The 17,897-nt window shown below is 50.0% G+C and overlaps 1 protein-coding gene across 1 annotated transcript; it reads right to left on the bottom strand.

The window, feature by feature from the left end:
- Positions 1-6,826: 6,826 nt before the first annotated feature.
- NODAL (nodal growth differentiation factor) lies at positions 6,827-11,964 on the bottom strand (the record flags this gene model as incomplete). Its single annotated transcript, XM_084614977.1, has 3 exons — positions 6,827-6,979; positions 8,002-8,813; positions 11,652-11,964. The coding sequence occupies 3 exons, from the start codon at positions 11,962-11,964 to the stop codon at positions 6,827-6,829; spliced, it is 1,278 nt and encodes a 425-aa protein (XP_084471103.1).
- Positions 11,965-17,897: the final 5,933 nt, after the last annotated feature.

The raw sequence follows: 17,897 nt of genomic DNA, 5'->3' as shown, positions 1-17,897 counted from the left end.
CCCCAATCACCTTGTCAGTGAGTTAGACGCTATGCTGCAGTGTCTGCATGCTCAGTCAATGGCAAACCCCCCACTGACTTCAGTAGGGCCAGGATTTCACCCAGCACGTTGATGAGGAGTCTACACAGACACACATGCCATGTCCCGGAGGGAAATTAGAACTGTACGCCAGACCTGGCTTAGGTGTAAAGCTGTGTGTCCCTCGGACTGTGTGACTTAGAGCAGAATCTTTCATGAGGACAAACGGTGCACGCCCCAGGTCAGCAGCCTGAGCCTCTGCAGAGCTTGCGTTATGGTCAGGATGGAGAACTGCAGGCTAGGAGCTGAGGCTGAGAATACTGCAGCTTGGCTCAAACTTCAACTTCAGCCTGACTCGGAGCTGCACCCACAGCCAGTGGGGGATAGAGCCAAGCAGGGGCGCTCTCCTCCTCAGGAATCCAACACCGTGGAAGCTGTGCTATGCACCATCCCCCTGTTCTAACCCCAGTCAAAAGCAGCCAAGTGGTTTCCAGCACAGGTTTGTTCCTCTTTCAGTTGAAGACCCACTGGCCATTCTGCGGATCCCTGGATGGGCGCTCAAGGCAGATTTCACTGGGCTGGTGAAGAGACCCTAAAGGAGTCGTTCCCCCTCCCCCCAAGTTCAGCACATTTTGGTTGATTGATTTATTCGTTTCAGGCCCCAGTTCTACCCTCAGATACTTACAGTAGCACCATGAGGTGCCGAGGTGCCATGGTGCCAGGTGCAGTACGTACACAGCATGAGAAACAATCCCTGCTCTGATGAACTTACTGTCTAAACAGATTTCAGAGTGACAGCCGTGTTGGTTTGTATCAGCAAAAAGAACAGGAGGACTTGTGGCACCTTAGAGACTAACCAATTTATTTGAGCCTAATAAATAGAGAAGACAGGAAGGAGGGGAACCTGAGGCACAGAGCAGGGAAGTGACTTGCCCAAGGTTACACAGCAGGTCCCTGGCAGAACAAGGAACAGAACACAAGCCTCCTGGCTTCTAGCCCAGGGCCCTACCCACTTGCCTGCCCTGCCTCTTATGGGTGATGGGCCTGCGCTTTGCATTGACTTCAGCGAGAGCCCTGGGCAGGCACCCAGAGGCAGGACTTTCCCTTCACAAGTGGCACTGACCTCAGAACACAGAGAGGTGGCTACTGCATGAAAGGCAGGGAACACAGTAACTGGCACTGCCCGTGGAAACTGCCTGAGCACTTAGGGTCTAGAGGCCAGAGCGTGCCTGGTCTCACTGCACTGCTGTTCTTCCCAACAAAAGCCTTCTCCTTAACACAGCAAATGTATATTGGGCTGTCAGAAGGGCTGATGCTCACAGGGGCTGCAAAGCTTTTTGCTAACAAAGATTAGGTCCCCATTCATAGTGCAAGCCCCAGAGCTCTATGCCCTTAAGTAGGCACCATGCATAGCAAGATCAATGAGATTTTTATCCTGAGTCTCCTGGTGTTTGATGTTCTTCTTAAAGCCCTGGCTCCCGGAGTTGTAGGAGAGTCTTAGCTTTCGAAGTACCCACTCAAAACCTTGGAAATGCAACCCATAAAGACTCAACACCGAGAAGGCAAAAAGAGCCGCCAGGTTCCTGGTTTGTTTTTTAAACCAGCCTTATAATTTTGGGGGCGTCTGACTCATGCTTGGCATTAGCACAGTGCAAGGCTTTTCCCCTTTTTGGAGCAGTTTAATGGCTCCTGCAAATGACCCTCAAGTGGCTTGTTAATTACTGGCGGGTCTCAGCAGGACATACCAGCTGAATATGTAAGCAGCGCTGGTGATCAATGCCGGGAGGAGGGCCTCTGCTGTGAGAACCAGACGCGCTTTGTTTATCCCTGGGCTTGGATGTGGATTGGAGTTAATCAGGCCAAAGCCCATGCTGGCAGCTGGGGGGATGTGGAATCCTCCTGCTGTTGGGGCTCTGCAGCAGGGAGGGGACTCAGGAAGGGCTTCTTGACCTCTGTCCCAACACGAGCCATGCTCAGCCTCTTCTGGGAGCCATCCCAGAATCCTTTGGGCTTGCTCTTTGGGGGCACCATGAGCACTGGCTCTGCGGTGTGGGGGACAGGGGTGCTCTGAGCATGACAAGCAGCAAGGGGACAGGAACCCGTATGGGCTCATCACCATTCCGATGTGGGTGGCATGATTTGCACCCCCAGAGAGGGTGTCTAGCTCTCGGAGGGAATGCATGACAGGGCTGGGCCAGGCCAGACCAGGCCAGTCTCTCGGGGTGTGGTAGAGGGGTCCGTGGGTCCTGTACAGATGGTGAGGGATGCACAAGTCCCATGGGTAGGAAACTTCCCCAGAGTCAGACAGCCATTTAGTAACAGACAGGACACCCTGAGCAAGGAGAAACAGGGCTGGACAGCAGGGATTGCTGGGGATGAGCCAGGTTAGGCTGTGGGGAAGGCCCCGTTGCTCCGGATACTTTCAGCTAGACTGGACAAGGCACTAGCAAGTGGGGAATGCCTTGCCTTGCCTTGCCCTGGGGACCTGTCCTGCTAGGAAATGCAGTCAGGCTTCGCAAGTGTGCGCTGGCTGATCCTGTTGGAAACATGACCGTCTCCTGGTCGTGATGTGGCTTCTGTTATCTCTTACTTCCCTGATCCTTAAAATGGGGGGAGTCCCTGGCTCTGGAGCAATGTCACAGGGGCAGGGGGCTGCTGGAGACTTATTGGCAAGGGATAGATGGGCTTGAGGAATGCTGTGCTGTAAAGCTGGCTGCCACCAACAGATGTCTGAGGAAAGAAAAATCATTAGGCAAAGAAAGTAAAGACCCACCCCCACCTCCAGACTCAGGTCAGGACCGGGCTGTGCAGGGAGACAGAAACCTCTCCCTTTCACTCTCTGCAATCAGAATGCTGTGCCCTTCTCTAGCAAACAACTCACAGAAGGTATCATTCTCCATACCTTACCCCGAGAGAAAGGCAGGCTCGGTGCAAGGCAGTGACTCGCCTGAGGACCTGCAACATGCAGTTCAGCCCCTTGTATTATGCATGATGATACAGTCTTTAATTACATCATTGCATGCTATGCTTTCCCTTGGTCCCCAGCCTCAGTCGGTGCACAGGATGGACCTGCTCAGGGAGGGATGTGTCCGGGTTGTGTAGTGAAGTAGTGGTGCCATAGCTGAGAGTCTGGCTGCAGCTCCAGCCCTCCTGGGGAGTGGGGTGGGCTGGGGCTTTCTCTTGTTTCACAAACATCCACCTCCTCATAAACCAAAAGGTCCCAGATGTGAGAGCAAAGGACATGGCTAAAATGTGTAACTGGGGGGAATCTCTTCCTTGTTTTTAAGATGCGGGAGAAAAGAAAGAGAGAGAAAAAATCCATTTAGCTCTTTCCATCCCTTCCCTTCCCTTCCCTTCCCTTCCCAGGATGAAGGTGTTTCACAAGCTTTGTCCTCCAATGAAAGACAATCTATGAATCGGCCAGTGAACGTTCTCTGGACTCATTCTCATACCACTGTGTGCATGTTCCCATTCATTGGGCAGCTTGGTTGTCTTTCACAAAACCCACTTAACTACATCATGCCTCCTGTATCAGTGTCCTGCTCAAATGCACACACATGCCCACATTATTTGTTTAATCAAAGGGGCCCAAATGCCACCTCACTATCTTCTGGGACTTGAGAAGTAGGAAGGAAGCCAGTGAAAACCCCCCACCATCACCACCATTCACTCCCTCTGGAGTCTCAAGCAAACCAATCGCACCCCTCAGCAGGGCTTTTGGGAGCTTGTTGGGAAGTTGATATTTTTCCCATGGAAATTGTATGATGAAAACAAAACATTTTTCTTTATGTCAAAAATTGTCTTTGAAAAATGGAAACTCTTTTTCTGGAGTATTTGACAACGGAAATTTTGGGTCCTGTGGGTTGTTTTGGTTTGGTTTTTCCCGCTGACATGGCAACCAAAATCATTTTTTCTACAAAAATTTCCATTTTGTTGCAAAAGCTGTTTTCTGTTCCAAAAAAAAGTGTGTTGATGGAAAAATTTTGCCCAGCTCTATGGTATTGCAGGCTGCTGATGGATCGAATGATCTCAGCCTGGACACAGTGGCCCTACCCTCAGCTGGCTTGCCTTCCTTGATCCTTTTCTTTCCCTGGGCTAAGCTGGTTCCCTGTCATAAGTTAGAGCAGTCTGGGGACTGTTCTAGTTCCCAGTGGCTGCCAGTGGCCCGACGGCCAGCAGCTGGGGAGCTAGCAGGGTGGGTGGAACCCTGGTTTGCCTGTTCCCAAGGCAGGATTTCAGAGGAGCTGTCTCTGTGTGGACAATACCTGGCTGCACTCGCTGCTTAGCTTTGGAGTTCATTAGTTTGGGCATGTTTGAGAGCATGAGTGGCTTGCAGAGCCAACCTGCCTCTGTGGTGAGCGCTCAGCCCTGCCACACAAGAGACAATCCACCCTCCCCAGGATCCCACTTGGGGGAAATGAGATCTCCTCATATTCTGCTGTGGGGAGTCAGCCCCTGGCACTTTGTGGCTTGCACAATTGCCAACTTTCACAGGGTAAATAAGCACCCCGACTTTCACAATAAGACAAAAAACAAGCTAATCCTATTTCAAAACAAGCCAATCCCTAAAAACCCCAGCACTCTATGTGACTAGATCCCCCTGGCATGCAGTCTGGGACTATGGTGGGCCTGCTGTGCATCCCGGACTCTCTCCCCCCGCTTGCCCCTGCTTGCTACAAGCCAAAAACTAGCCAACAAGCAACTCACAAGCCAATTAAACCAAAAATTAGCTCAATTTCTGTCTGTTTGGTTTTTTTCCATGGGTTTGGCATGTCTGCCATGTTTGATCCTGCATGGTGCTGAGGGCCCCCCACTGCTGCTAAGGAATGCTCAGTGTCTTTGCAGCAGCCAGTGTTTGCTCCCTCGCCACCAGGGACAGGATCGGGGCCCTGTGCTCGGTGTTGCTGAGCTGTAAGGGATTCCCTCTGCCACAGTAGCTCCCTCCCCAGGGGGCCTCAATGCACAAAGGAAGTATGTGGGGTGGGGTGGGGGTCCCATGGAGATTAAAGCCAAAGAAGTAATTGCAACGGTGAAAACAAAGCATGATTCTGGAATATGCCAGGCACCATTTTATTTAAATATGTCTGTCTGTTTATTGGTCAATAATACAAGAAAAGACCTTGTATTGTGGATCTAGTTATTTAATCATAGTGTAGTTATCATGGCTTTAACACTGTGAGTTAGATTTTAGAGGTAAAGGGGTACTGAAGAAGCTAGAAGCATGAGCTGAGCTGAGATTTTCAGTCCAGAGGAGTCTGGTACATTTCAGTCCAGACCTCTGCACCTCCATGATACTCACAAGTTTGCTTGCCAGTAGCAACCGTCTTGTTGTTTCTGGTTACGAGTGAGCCCTGCAGGGTTTGAGAGGAAGGATAGTCTTGTGCTTAAGCTGTTGGCTAGGGCTAAGGAGGCCTGGGTTTAAATCCCGAGACTGTTACAGAATCCCCATGTGACCTTGGACAAGCCAGTGAATTGCTCTGTGCCTCAGTTTCCCATCTGTTCAATGAGGATAACAATAGTTCCTTTCTGCCACTCTTGTCTGTTTAGACTGTAAACTCTTCAGGGCAGGGACTGTCTGTGTATGTACAGCACCTCGCACGATGGGGTTCCAATCTGTGTACCCAGTTACCCAGTGTAATACTAATCCTAAAAAGAATGCCATGTGTTCATTGTAATAGAAAATATCTAAATTCCCGAGACTGTCTTAATATTTAATCACACTAATGGTTGAGATTTTCAAAGCAAACACCTGTGCCTCTCCTCTCAGCCAGACTGTAACAGGCCAGAACATTTATCACACGTGGAAGAAAAACAAATAGCATTTGCCATGTTTAACAATAGTGAACAATAACAAAGGAGACCAAGCTAGTTGCATTCTCAATGGCTCTGTCCATTCCAAGGTCAAATGCTGCTCTCTGCCTCCTGGGTGCCTCGGCTGGGAGCAGAATTTGGCTCCTAACCTTTTTGCAAGAGATGCTTCACATCAAATATCCTGCAGACGAGAACATTTTCCCAGTGCAGTGTCTAGAAATACAGACTCCGAAAGGAAACCGTGCCTGCACAGCCCCAGAGGACAACGGCAGAGCAGTTAATGCCTATTGGTTTGGTTTAGACGAATAACACCGCATGTAGATAAGGGGAAGCCCACAGAAAGGAAAGTAACTAGCACGCTCCATTTTTTATTTATTTATTTATTTATTTTGCTGGAAAACTGTTTTTGGGGGGTAGCGATAAAAATCTCTTGGCCTATATGCACGAAATATAGATCTATCTATTTACAACATTCACAGAACATTATGAAGAGCTATTTACACCTGAGTGAGTACCTTTTGCTGGCCAGCATTGGCCCAGTTCAGGCAAAGCTGCAGCAGGGGTTGCTGGGGGAAGGCAACAGCCATGAAATTCCCCTTGCAGAGCTTGCCTTCCCAGATTCTCCCATCGGGGGTGGGGTCTAATGTCAAGGGGGGTGTTGTGCATTTCCCACAGCCCTGCCTTTATCCTCCTCAGTCTTCTTCCCAGCCTTCTCTAGTGAGGGCTGCCTGGAGAGGCCAGGTCGGAATCCCAAGAGGACAGCTCCACCAGGGCAGCTTGATCCCTGTCATGCATTAATCTGTGGGTGGGTGATGACCTGAGCCTTTGTCTTTATAAGCACTTAGACTTCAGATCCTTGTGGATTGGTTCCTGGCTGCACAGGGCTTATTCCCTGCCACCCCCAGGGCAGGACGAGCCTCGAGTCTCATGTTGGTAGCCTGCCTGTGCTCATCACTGAGCCGCAGGATCTCTGTCACCCAGAGGAGAACAGCTTGCTTTAGTTGCAGCCACATTCCTCAATGATCATGTCTTCATGGTGGCGGAGGACGACTTCCCCTTTCTCATAGTACAGCATGGAGAGGGGGCTCATCTTGACCGGAGCACAGGCTGGACAGGGGACCCGGTTGGGCTGGTACAGCTTAAGCAAACTCTGTTGGGAAAGGGGAAGGCGTTAGTCATCTGGCTTGTACCAATGCAGCCTGTGGGCAAGGTTGGCCAACAAGTCTAGTGACTGTGGGTGCCCCACTTGAGACGCCTTACAGAGGCCTGATTCTTAGAAAGTGCTGAGCACCCACCCTCTGGGAACCTGGCCCTGGCAAGTCCGCTCCAGCTGTGCACCCAAAATCACTAGTCCCTTTGGAAAATCACCAGCCAGGATTTGGGCCAGATCTTGCTCCCACAAAAAGTGCTGTTGTTATCTGTATCCTGGTAGCACACACTAGCCCCAGCCATGACCCAGGACCCCATTGTGCAAGGCACTGTACAAACAGAACAAGAGCTGCCCCTTGCCCCCAAGTAGTCCTTGCTCTGTGAGTAGCCCTGCTGAAATCGGTGAGGTTGCTCCTAGAGCACAGTACCCACTCAACAGCAGTATAGGTTCCCCTTATATAGCCTGGATGTAATAATGTTCCCAGGATAGGACCTGCTGCAGGTAAAGGAGCCAACCCTTGCACAGAACCCCACTGGCTCCAGCTGGCTGCAGGGCCTGACTGAGATTCCTGTGGCATGGAGGAGCTGCTTTCAGGGTGACGTTTCAGCTAGCGGATAGCGGCTGCTTGAGAACCTCCCCGCCACCCCAGTCTTAATTCACCCCCGTGTGTTTGGGTGGCAGAAGCCCTGTACTCTGAGACATTTTAAAACTAGACTAGACTATACACTAAAAAGCACAGTGGCCAATCCTGCAATGGCTTTAGGATGGGAAAGGGGACATGGACTGTAGACTTAATGGGTCCTTCCCGTTTCGAATATCTCTGGTTCTAGGATGCTGTAGTTGGCTTAGCATTTTACATGAGATGAAACTTGGGAAACTGCCCACTATTCTTTGTGTTTCACTATAATCTCCATGCTCAGCAGACCACACCCTGCACAGAGCCAGGGGACCACTCATCCCATAGTGCTGGGGGGCAGTTTAGGGAACCTCTGCTCTAGCAGAGAGGAAGAGGCCTCACTTACCTGGATATATGCATGGTTAGTTGGTTTGAAGGTCTCATCCACGGGCGCTGGGCACTCTCCCGCACACCGATAGGCGTTGTACTTCTTGGGGTAGACAATCCAGCTTCCCCAGCCAGTCTGCTCAAAGTTCACGATCATATCCACCCTCTTGCACAGAGACCTGCCTTCCTCCCCCAGGCCCGGGGTGGAGAGGTCGGCCATTTTAATCCTTTGCTTCTCCTGCTTGTTCCGGCGGTGCCGGCGGTTTCCCAGCTCTTTAGAGGCGTTGTCAATCATGACATGCTTGGAGGTCTCCACAGTTCTGATGAGGGTGGATGTCCAGGAGGGCTCTGCTGAAGGTTTATCTTTGGAGAAGACGACCAGCAGGACCTTGTCCGTCGCACCATGGGACACGGCTGGCTCCGCCTGGCTGGAGCCACTGGAATTCTGCACACCTGTCAAGTCAGTGACATTGCTGTCTGACCCAATCCGCTCCTGCCCCTGGGAGCCCTGAGCATCTGCATGCTTCCCGTTGCTGGAGGCCACCCCTTGGTGGAGCCAGGCCTGGAGCAAGCTGGTGACGTTGAACACTCTCCAGGAGGAGTGGCTGACCGCAGGACTGCTGGTGAAGGTGCCCAGGAAGAGCCTGTCCACGCAGGTCTGGTTGCCCTGGCGCTTGTGCTCGTGGCTGTGGTAGATGTCCACCGTCACGTTGTGGGCCTGGGGGAAGGACGGCAGGCGGACCCGCAGTTCGGCTAGCCTCACCTCATGGCTGCTGGAGATGGAGGTCAGGTCGAAAGAGAGAGTCCAGTGATCCCCAGCCTGGAGAGAACCTGCGAGAGACCAACACAGTGCCAGAGATGAGGGACCTGTCCAGCACAAAGCATTCACCCCACAGCCCCTTCTGGGGACTGTAAAGAATCCAGGGGTTGCCCACGGGGCACTGGTACCGCAGTGAGGGGTGGGCAGAGCTGCAATGCCCCCAGGAGAGCACTGGGGGGGTGGCACAATGCCTCTTGGAGCTTCTGGGGGTGCAGCTGCTGTGTGCCTGCTAACACCCTCACCCCCCCATGACCATGAAGGCCAGGCCTGCTGGTTGGTGCATGGTGGAGCAGGGCAATGGGCCAGGCCTGGGGGAGCAGTCCTCTCGCTTTCACAATGGTCCCTTTCCCCTGGGTGTGGGGTGCTCTGCCCCGTTCCAAGGGATCTCCCCCGGCCTGGACCCAGATTACCCCCCTACTCCCCACATGGGGAGTCGTATCTTGTTTATTGGTTTAATTCGCTGGGTTCTGCCTAGGGTGGCACAGCAGGTAGGGGCCAAGGGGGCAAGGCGCCTTCTCTACCTTCTTTACATGGGTCCCATAAGGGCCAGGGAGAACTGCCGCTCTGTGCACTGCTCCCTACACCCGGCCCCAGCTCCATCCTTCGCCCCGGGGCATCAGCCGCCTTGCTCGGCCTTCACGCAGGAGAGCATGTTGCCCCTCACCAGGGGAGGTAGGAATAGACCCACAGCATCTGCACCCCCCTGGGGCTCCTGGAACATCTGCCTCCCCCCAAGTATTCTGCCTCCCAGTGCTGGCCCTGGGGCACTGCAGTACCACCCTGTCCTGGCCTCACTGGGCCTTGGTGGCCCTGGCCAGGCCTTTTCTATAGTATGTATTTAGGTGTCCTGTTCTCTAAAGGCACAAAGCCATCCCTCCGTGGGCCGAATGAGCTATGTAGTGATGCAGCAGCTTCCCCAGAGCCAGGAAGTATGGCAGGAGTGAACCTCAAACTTCACCCTGCTTTCCCCCACCAACACCAGCCCCGCCGGAGCAGCTGAGTCTTTAATGCACCCCAGTACTGCAGTCTAGTACTAAATGGTGGTCACACCCCCAACAAGAGGGGCAGATCTAATCCTATGCCCTCTGCTCTACAGGAGGTCAAACTGCGGCGACTCCCCATATCCACCAGCTGCTTCTCCCAGTATCTCTTCCACCTTACCCGGACTGAGCTGCAGCCAGCTTGCCCTGACCATGCCCCAGTCTTACCAAGCACTGATTAACACAGTCCTGCCGTTAATGAGGGCTGGGGGGGTTCAAGGAACCTCTAAGGGAATGCGTGATCAAAATCTCATTAAAATTCAATGGGATTGTGGCTTCTAATTCACTTAGACGCCTTTGAAAATCCCAGCCGAAGTAGTTTCCTTTTGTTGGGTTGTTTGAACATGTAAAGCACCATGGCATCCACCAGTCAGCCAGACTAGGCTTTGATATCCCATCCATTCCCATAGGATCAGAGTCCTGCATAAATACCTACTTCTCACCTAGTGCTTTTCATCAGTTGCTCTCAAAGCCCTTTGCAAAGGGGATGGGGAAACCGAGGCACAGAGTGGTAAAGTGACTTGCCCAAGGTCACTCAGCAGCAGTGGCAGAGCTGAGTCCTTACCCAGGGGTCTAGCTCCTAACCCACACTGCCTCCTGATAGAATTGTTCATTAATGCTGTTCATGCTGTTGGGTAAAATTGGCAAATTTTTCCCAAGTGACTTAGGGTAGGTGCTTTTGAAAATGCTCCCTGTTGTCAGTTATTTACAGCATTAATTAAATAAAGTCCTGCGACTTAGAGTGGAGAAAACAGGAATTATGCTGATGGGAAGAAGCCCCACCCTTATTCCAAAGCACTAGAATAAGATTTACCAGGGTGTCTGTTTCCTTCCTTCTAGGGACTTTGCTAGGCGGTTGGTTATTTCAAACTTTCCTGTATCTGGCCGTGCTTGCTTCTGCAGCTATTTTAATGTTTGCTTGCCATTATACAGTCGTTTTTCAGAATCGGAGGCCACTGCTGCAGTCGGCAGGCCGAGGACTCCCATGAATGGAGTTAGAAATGCAATGCCCTAAGGCTTTGAAAACTGCCTGGTGAATTAGACAGTCTGCTCCCTTCGCCGTCCCAAGGGGCTGTTCTCCTTGCTGTATCCATGTTCTCCTTTGCATCCAACAAGCAGTTCATTAAAATCGCTGCACTGTGCCCCTAAATACTGCAATAGCACCCAGATTCTACAGCCTGAGACAGGACACCGGCGTGTTTAAGGGCACTAGCCAATCTCCCTGATCCCATGCTGGCCTGTGGCAGGCTGAGGAAGGGACCTACTCCTCTGTACAAAGATTTGCCTTTCCAAATAACCTGCCAGCCAAAGCTTGGATCCCAAGGGTAACACCTTAGCTTTTTTCAACCACTGGCAGGGGAAGCTAGGGCAAGCGTCCTCCCACTGCAGAGTTCAGGATCCAGGCTCAGGCTGACCCCTTCAGAGCAAGACATCCCCGCCCCCACTTCCCCCCTCCACATTTCTCTCCCCACATGCCACCCGTTAACAAAACAGCAACTGGCTATTGCCCAAGCTTGTTCCTGCCAGATGTCAAAACAGTACAGATGTGGATTGGGTCCCCATGGGGTCCCTTCTTCACAGACGTCTGGGGTCCCAATCCACAAAAGCAATGGCAAGAGAAGCACTGGAATAGCCAAGGCCCAACAGGGGAGAGTCTGATAAGCAGCAATCAGTCAATGAGGTCCTGACAAACCTGAGGGCTCAACCCCCATCACAGCATTGCTGCTGCTGAGCCAGGTCCTAGGGCAAGCTAGAAATACAGGGAAGGAAGGAAGAAAGAAAGAAAAAGAATAAATGAACATCACCTACTTCTAGCTACAAGGCTTAAGACTGAGTCAGATTCCTGCAGTGCTGATGCCTCCATGGTGGGCTGTCCCAGGTGATTCCCAATGACGAGGGATCTATACAGCTGCATCATGTACAAGGGGTACCGGAGAGCAGGGTGTGGGTGCCGGAAGCCACGGACTGTAGACAAACTCTTTAGCCCTGGGCTAGATCCTGCTGTATGTAACTGCTGCTCATCCTTCTGCTGTGAGAGACCGGTCGACTCTGACATGCCCAGCTGCATGAGGATGAGAGCCCAACACACCAGCTCCAAGCCGCACGTGTTCCTGGGTGGCATAGCTGCTGCTGCTGCTTCTCTCCAAACTAAGCTTCTTACGCTTCCCTCTGGCTCCTTTCAACACCCGGAGCTGTCTGGCTCTCTGAGTCTTTCCTCTTCACTGCTGCCTATTGACACTATATACCTGAGGCTCCCTGAGCAGGCTCTAGCCTGCAATCCTTTGATGTCAACACTCCCTCCATCCTGAGTCCAGAGCTGTCAAACCTTCTACAGTCTCCACATGGTCCCTATTCTTATGCAACCCCTCCCTCTAATGAGGAAGTGATGGGAAGACACACAGAGCAGGTGATTAATTACCTCTCAAAACTCTTCTCCATTATGCATTGGCCCAAACTGGAATGTGGCCTGAGTGATCATTTCCCAAGGGCCTGAGAATGGTCAGATCCTGAAATTCCCCTTCATCCTGGTGTATTTGCTGGTGGCTTCTGCTTTTACACTTTGCCCAGAGTGGGGGAATCTGGATTTGGGTGGCAATGTCTCTGGTTGTTAGATGCTCATGATTTCAGTCTGGGTGATTGCCCTGTGACACTTGTGAAAAGGGGGCTGTGGAGGTGAAGGGTGAATTGTTTTATCTGGGACACTTTGCAGTGCAATAAGTGCAAAATCGAGTTATTCGGAGCATGGAAACAGGCTGGCTGATTTTAACAGCAGCAAATTGGAAGTGAAGTGTCATGAGAGACAATATTAAGCTCAATCTTTGTATGATCAGGAAAGCACTGAGACTGCAGTACCAGAAGAACAAAGAGGAGAGATTTCAGAGTAGCAGCCATGTTAGTCTCAATGCTCAAATAAATTTGTTAGTCTCTAAGGTGCCACAAGTACTCCTTTTCTTTTTTCAAAGAGGAGAGAGAAGACTATGGAATTTCACTCCCTGTTTTTGCTTGTTTCTTTAGTTTTGTAAAGAACCTACCAGCTCCTTTTTACTGCAAGTCCCATTAGAAAATCAAATTCTCTCTGTATGCCCATTCTGGAGTGAAGTTAGATAATAACTGAATTTTACTAACCAATAACAGGAAGCAAAATGCTTTTTTTGAAAACATCCCATTTCAAAGCAGAATTTCATCTCTTCTTCAACCGATCAGAGAAACTCACATCAGTAAGATGCCCTGAGATCAAAGGTTGGTCGTGTGTTCAGTCTGGTTTACGTTGTGCCGTACCATTTTATAAATCAGCAGAGTCCTCCTGGGTAACGCTCTTTACAGCAGCATTGTCACATTGCCGAGCATTTCCCTGGTACCCATCGCGGTGCTGGGAGAGTGCTGTGCCGCTGGGAGTGCTCCTGTCGCAGGAGGCATCCGATGTGGCCACTTCATTTTTATGAAAAAAGAAAAGGAGTACTTGTGGCACCTTAGAGACTAACCAATTTATTTGAGCATGAGCTTTCGTGAGCTACAGCTCACTTCATCGGATGCATGCATGAAGTGAGCTGTAGCTCACGAAAGCTTATGCTCTAATAAATTGGTTAGTCTCTAAGGTGCCACAAGTACTCCTTTTCTTTTTGCGAATACAGACTAACACGGCTGTTACTCTGAAAACTTTCATTTTTATGGCATCTTTCATAAAGAGTAAGGGCGCTGATCGAGTCCTGGCCAAATTCCAATTAGGATAATTATATTCTGGCTCCCTAAATTCCACCCCCAGCATTTTCAGTCAGATAGACTATTCTCCTCCTAACAATAGGGTTATTTTCGGGTAAGATGCTACTCTGCATGAGAAGGGGGATCAGAACTTGGCCTGGGGAGAGTCAGGACATACCAGGTGTTTCTGGGAAAAGTCAGGAATTGAACAGCGATCTCCCAAGTTCTAGTTTACTGCCTTATATCCAAAACTAAATCAGGCTCCTACATCTTTATATCCTGTCTATCTACTGCGCAATTTTTATTTATTATACGTGCCATCTGAAGCAGGTATATTAGAGGACAATAATGAGTGTAATTTAGTCCCCAACCTTGATGGAATAATAGATGTGTAAGGTCTGTAGGGAACTGTCTGGCTCCATGTGATTCAATGGATCTTTCAGCTAACATGGAGTTCCAAAGGTAAGCTCTGGCGTACAGAGATCTCTTGTGGATTTGCCACTCCCTGAAGGATTTTGGGCCCATAAGCCAGCGATCCTGTACCCATTTAAGGACCCAGTGGTTTCCTGTGTGGAAACTTATGGAGGAAATTTGAGTGCAGGATCTGGTCTTGTGTCATTTTTTCCCCCATCTGTGATGGGAATAAACTGGATAATAATCTATGGAATAAAAACATTTGTTTGCTTAATCCAGTTGTACATTGACACAAGCCGCTGCTGTAGGTGAGGCATGTTCTTTGCCTTGCAGCTCTCCAGCTGGAGGGGCCATGAGGGAAAGTTTCGATTCCTGCTCCACCACAGACTCCCTGTGTGACCTTGGGAAGTCACTGAGTCTGTCTTGCCCCAGCTCTATCCATACGATGGGGACAAGACCACTTCCTTCCTGACAGAGGTGTGGTGAGGATAAATGCACTACTCGGTGAGGCGGGTCACACCGAACATACATAACTGGAGACCACCCATCCTTAATAGGAGAAGAAGCGTATGTCCTGGGTCACCACCAAGCTTGCCCCCGAAACCAACGTCTGCCACTGCTCTAACCAAATCTTTGCCCTTGGAAACCCGCCTCTCCCCGAAGAAACAGACCAATGTCCTGGCCTCCTTCTCCTCATTTAATAACCCTCAAGGACTCTCCAGCCAGCTACCATAATGAGATCTGCAGCAGCAAGACCAGCCACCAAACTCTAACGCCTCCCGACAGAGGGGAGGAAGCTGGGACTCTAGGAAGAAGGGCACCAGCCTCTCTGGTGCCGTGGAGAACACCTCTGAGCACTCTCTGTTCTCCCAGCCAGCAGCCCTGCCAATACATGAAAGAATCCATCCTTGTTCTGATGCTTCGGATTTCACTTGAAGGTCCAATCAACTTCAAAGCAAATCCTTTCATCTTCTTGATTTGAAGGGACGTTCCAGCATTGATCCACAATCTACTCGGGTTTGTTTCCTTTCATAGTTCCTCGGGCCTTGGCAATGTGACGCCACGTGTCTGGAACCTGCATCTGACCTTGTGTCTGCCACGGGCAGCGGAGGAGTCGCAGTTGCCGCTACAAGAGGCAATGATGCCCCACCCATTGGATTGCAAGGTAAGGCAAGATGGCTAGAAGCTCATTGGAGGCTAACCCAAACAACGGGCCAGATTCATCCCTGGCACAATCCCCTTTACTCCCATGGAGTTACACCAGAGGTCAACTTCATCCATTATGCTAAGCTCTGAATGCAGCTTCAGTGGACCACCAAGGAGAGTGGGTTACAAAGGCAGAGGGTCTCCTAATGAGACCTCCCTGCCAGTGGCCCTGGAGAGTTCAGGTACTGGGACCAAGAGCCTCCCAGCTGACCTTACCTGTTGGAATGGGATATAAAGTGAGAGGCATCTGTGGGTTACTGGGTCCCAGACAGCTTAGTGCAGATTGTCACCAACAGCTTCATGGCACCCACAAATGAACAGGAAGCCAGTACCAAGACCTGAACACGGGTGCAATAAGACCATAGTGACCTGCCTGCTTAGATCATCTGGGTATATCTAATTTAACCGATTCCCTGCCATTGTAGGCATCACCCCAGTCCCTCCTACTCTCTGCCTGTGGCTTACAACAGTTTAGTCTCCTGAGGGCTGTAATATTTTGGTCTAATTCAGGTGGTTGTGCTTGGTGTGCTGTGGCTGGGTGGGGCTTAGTGGCCTGTGGTACACAGGCGGCCAGACGATATGGTCCGGTAAGGCCAAAAGGGACCAAACTTTATGGCTCGGTCAGAAGGCAGATTGCTTCATTGCATTGCATGGCAAAGGCATGGATGTCCACTGTGAGGCCACCATCTCTTGGCCAGCCACAGATGGGGAAAGGTCCTTGTGCCCACGAGCTGTGACGGATCCAACTGGAGTCCACCTTGCTGAAAGGCCGGCAAACGTTCCCAGTACTTCCTTTTGCTGCCACTACCATGGCAACCTCCTTTTGCTTTTGCAGCAGCTGGCTTGCTGGCACCCAGGTCTGTCAGCCACACATTTTGGATGCTACAGTCTCCTTCAGCTTTGATGATGACACCTCCTTTTTAGTGTATACGTGCAGTCCAGGCTGTTTCACCATCTCTCCGGTGTCTTCACACACTGCACTCATTGAATAGAAGGGGAGAGGAAACCTATCCCTTTATGAGAGCGCAATTTCCCTGGGCTGCCCTCTGGGGTTTCTCACAGAGGAAGATGTTGGAATCACTTTCAGAGTAGCAGCCATGTTAGTCTGTATCCGCAAAAAGAAAAGGAGGACTTTTGGCACCTTAGAGACTATACTCAAATAAACTGGTTAAGCTTTCGTGAGCTACAGCTCACTTCATTGGATGTGTACGCTCTTTGGGCCAGACACTGTGTCTGCATACAGGAAAGAATGTATGTTTGAGGCAGGAATGGCGATAGTTAAACTGACTCGAATGGAATAGAAGTAAATCCATTTTTTTTTAATGTGCCTTAGGTGTTGTAGAGAAGAATTAGTAATAATTAAAAGGGAAGCTGCTATCTTGATGATCAGATAATGCAGAATAGGCTGGAAAACCTCGGCTCTGAGAAAGTGCTGGAAATCAGTGAGTGCCTGGAAAGCAAGTTCTGTCACTTGTTATGTTTTGCTTTTAGTTTGTTTTATGCAGCGCACAGCTGTCCAACCAACTGTAAGATCAGCCAGGCATAAAGTTTGAAAGAAATGGTAGAACTTGTCTAACACAGATCAGTAGCTCTATTGAAACAAACTTTTTTAAAAAAAAAGTTCTATCCCTCTTGCTTATCCCTGCGTGCATATACCCAAACATCTAGCTCTGACGAAAGCAGGTACAACTTTGCGGGTTTCAAGGCTGTTCAAGGAGTAGCCTCAAATTCAGCCAGGTCTGAACATTTTCAAAAGCACTTAAGTCCTATTTTCAAAAGTGACATGGGCACTTACGCCCCAATGAAAATCAATAGGAGTTAGGAGCCTAAATACCCTTGTGGCTCTGGGCCTTAGGAGCTTACTTTAAATTCAATGGGGGTTAGGCTCCTAAGTCACTTTACATGCTTTTGAAAATGTTACTTTGGGTCTAAAATTGCAAAAGTAAAGTATTTCTGGGGTCCACTGACACTAAGGAGCCATAAAAAGATGTCTGTCTGCTACAGACATTTTAAGCTTGGACATTTTGTGGCAGTATTGTTTGCATGTTTCCCTTTACTCAAGCAGAGTAGTTGTTATTCATGGATTCATTTTTCCCTAATGCAAATACAGGAATGTTGTCTCTGGGAACGTATTGTACTACATTGCTTTCTAGCATTCATCTTTCTCTTTCCAGGCAAGTCCCCATGAGCTGGTCTCTGACGTGGGTTCCTACTGCCACCCAGCGGCCAGAGAAGTAAATCTTCTCTTTTCCTTACTAGTTTCAGAGTAGCAGCTGTGTTAGTCTGTATTCGCTAAAAGAAAAGGAGGACTTGTGGCACCTTAGAAACTAACCAATTTACTTGAGCATAAGCTTTCCTGAGCTACATCTCACTTCGTTGGATGCAACCGATGAAGTGAGCTGTAGCTCACGAAAGCTCATGCTCAAATAAATTGGTTAGTCTCTAAGGTGCCACAAGTCCTCCTTTTCTTTTTTCCTTACTGTCTTTTTGGTCTATTTTCCATTTCTCCCCAGCACGCAGTTAACATACAAGATTCCAGCGCTCTCCACTGCTATTAACTTTTCCCCAGCATGCAATATCTGGAATGAAGTGGGGCTATATTTCCCCCATCTTGTGAAACACACTGTCCATATTCTCACCACAGTTATTCTGGCCTACCGAGAGGAACCAGGTAACTATAGCTTAGTTAACTTGACATTGATCTTGGGGAAAAATCATGGAAAGGCTGATACAGGA

Source organism: Lepidochelys olivacea (assembly GCF_965140295.1).
Source record: "Lepidochelys olivacea isolate rLepOli2 genome assembly, chromosome: 26".
NCBI lineage: Eukaryota > Metazoa > Chordata > Testudines > Cheloniidae > Lepidochelys > Lepidochelys olivacea.
This window is presented reverse-complemented; position numbering and strand designations above follow the sequence as displayed.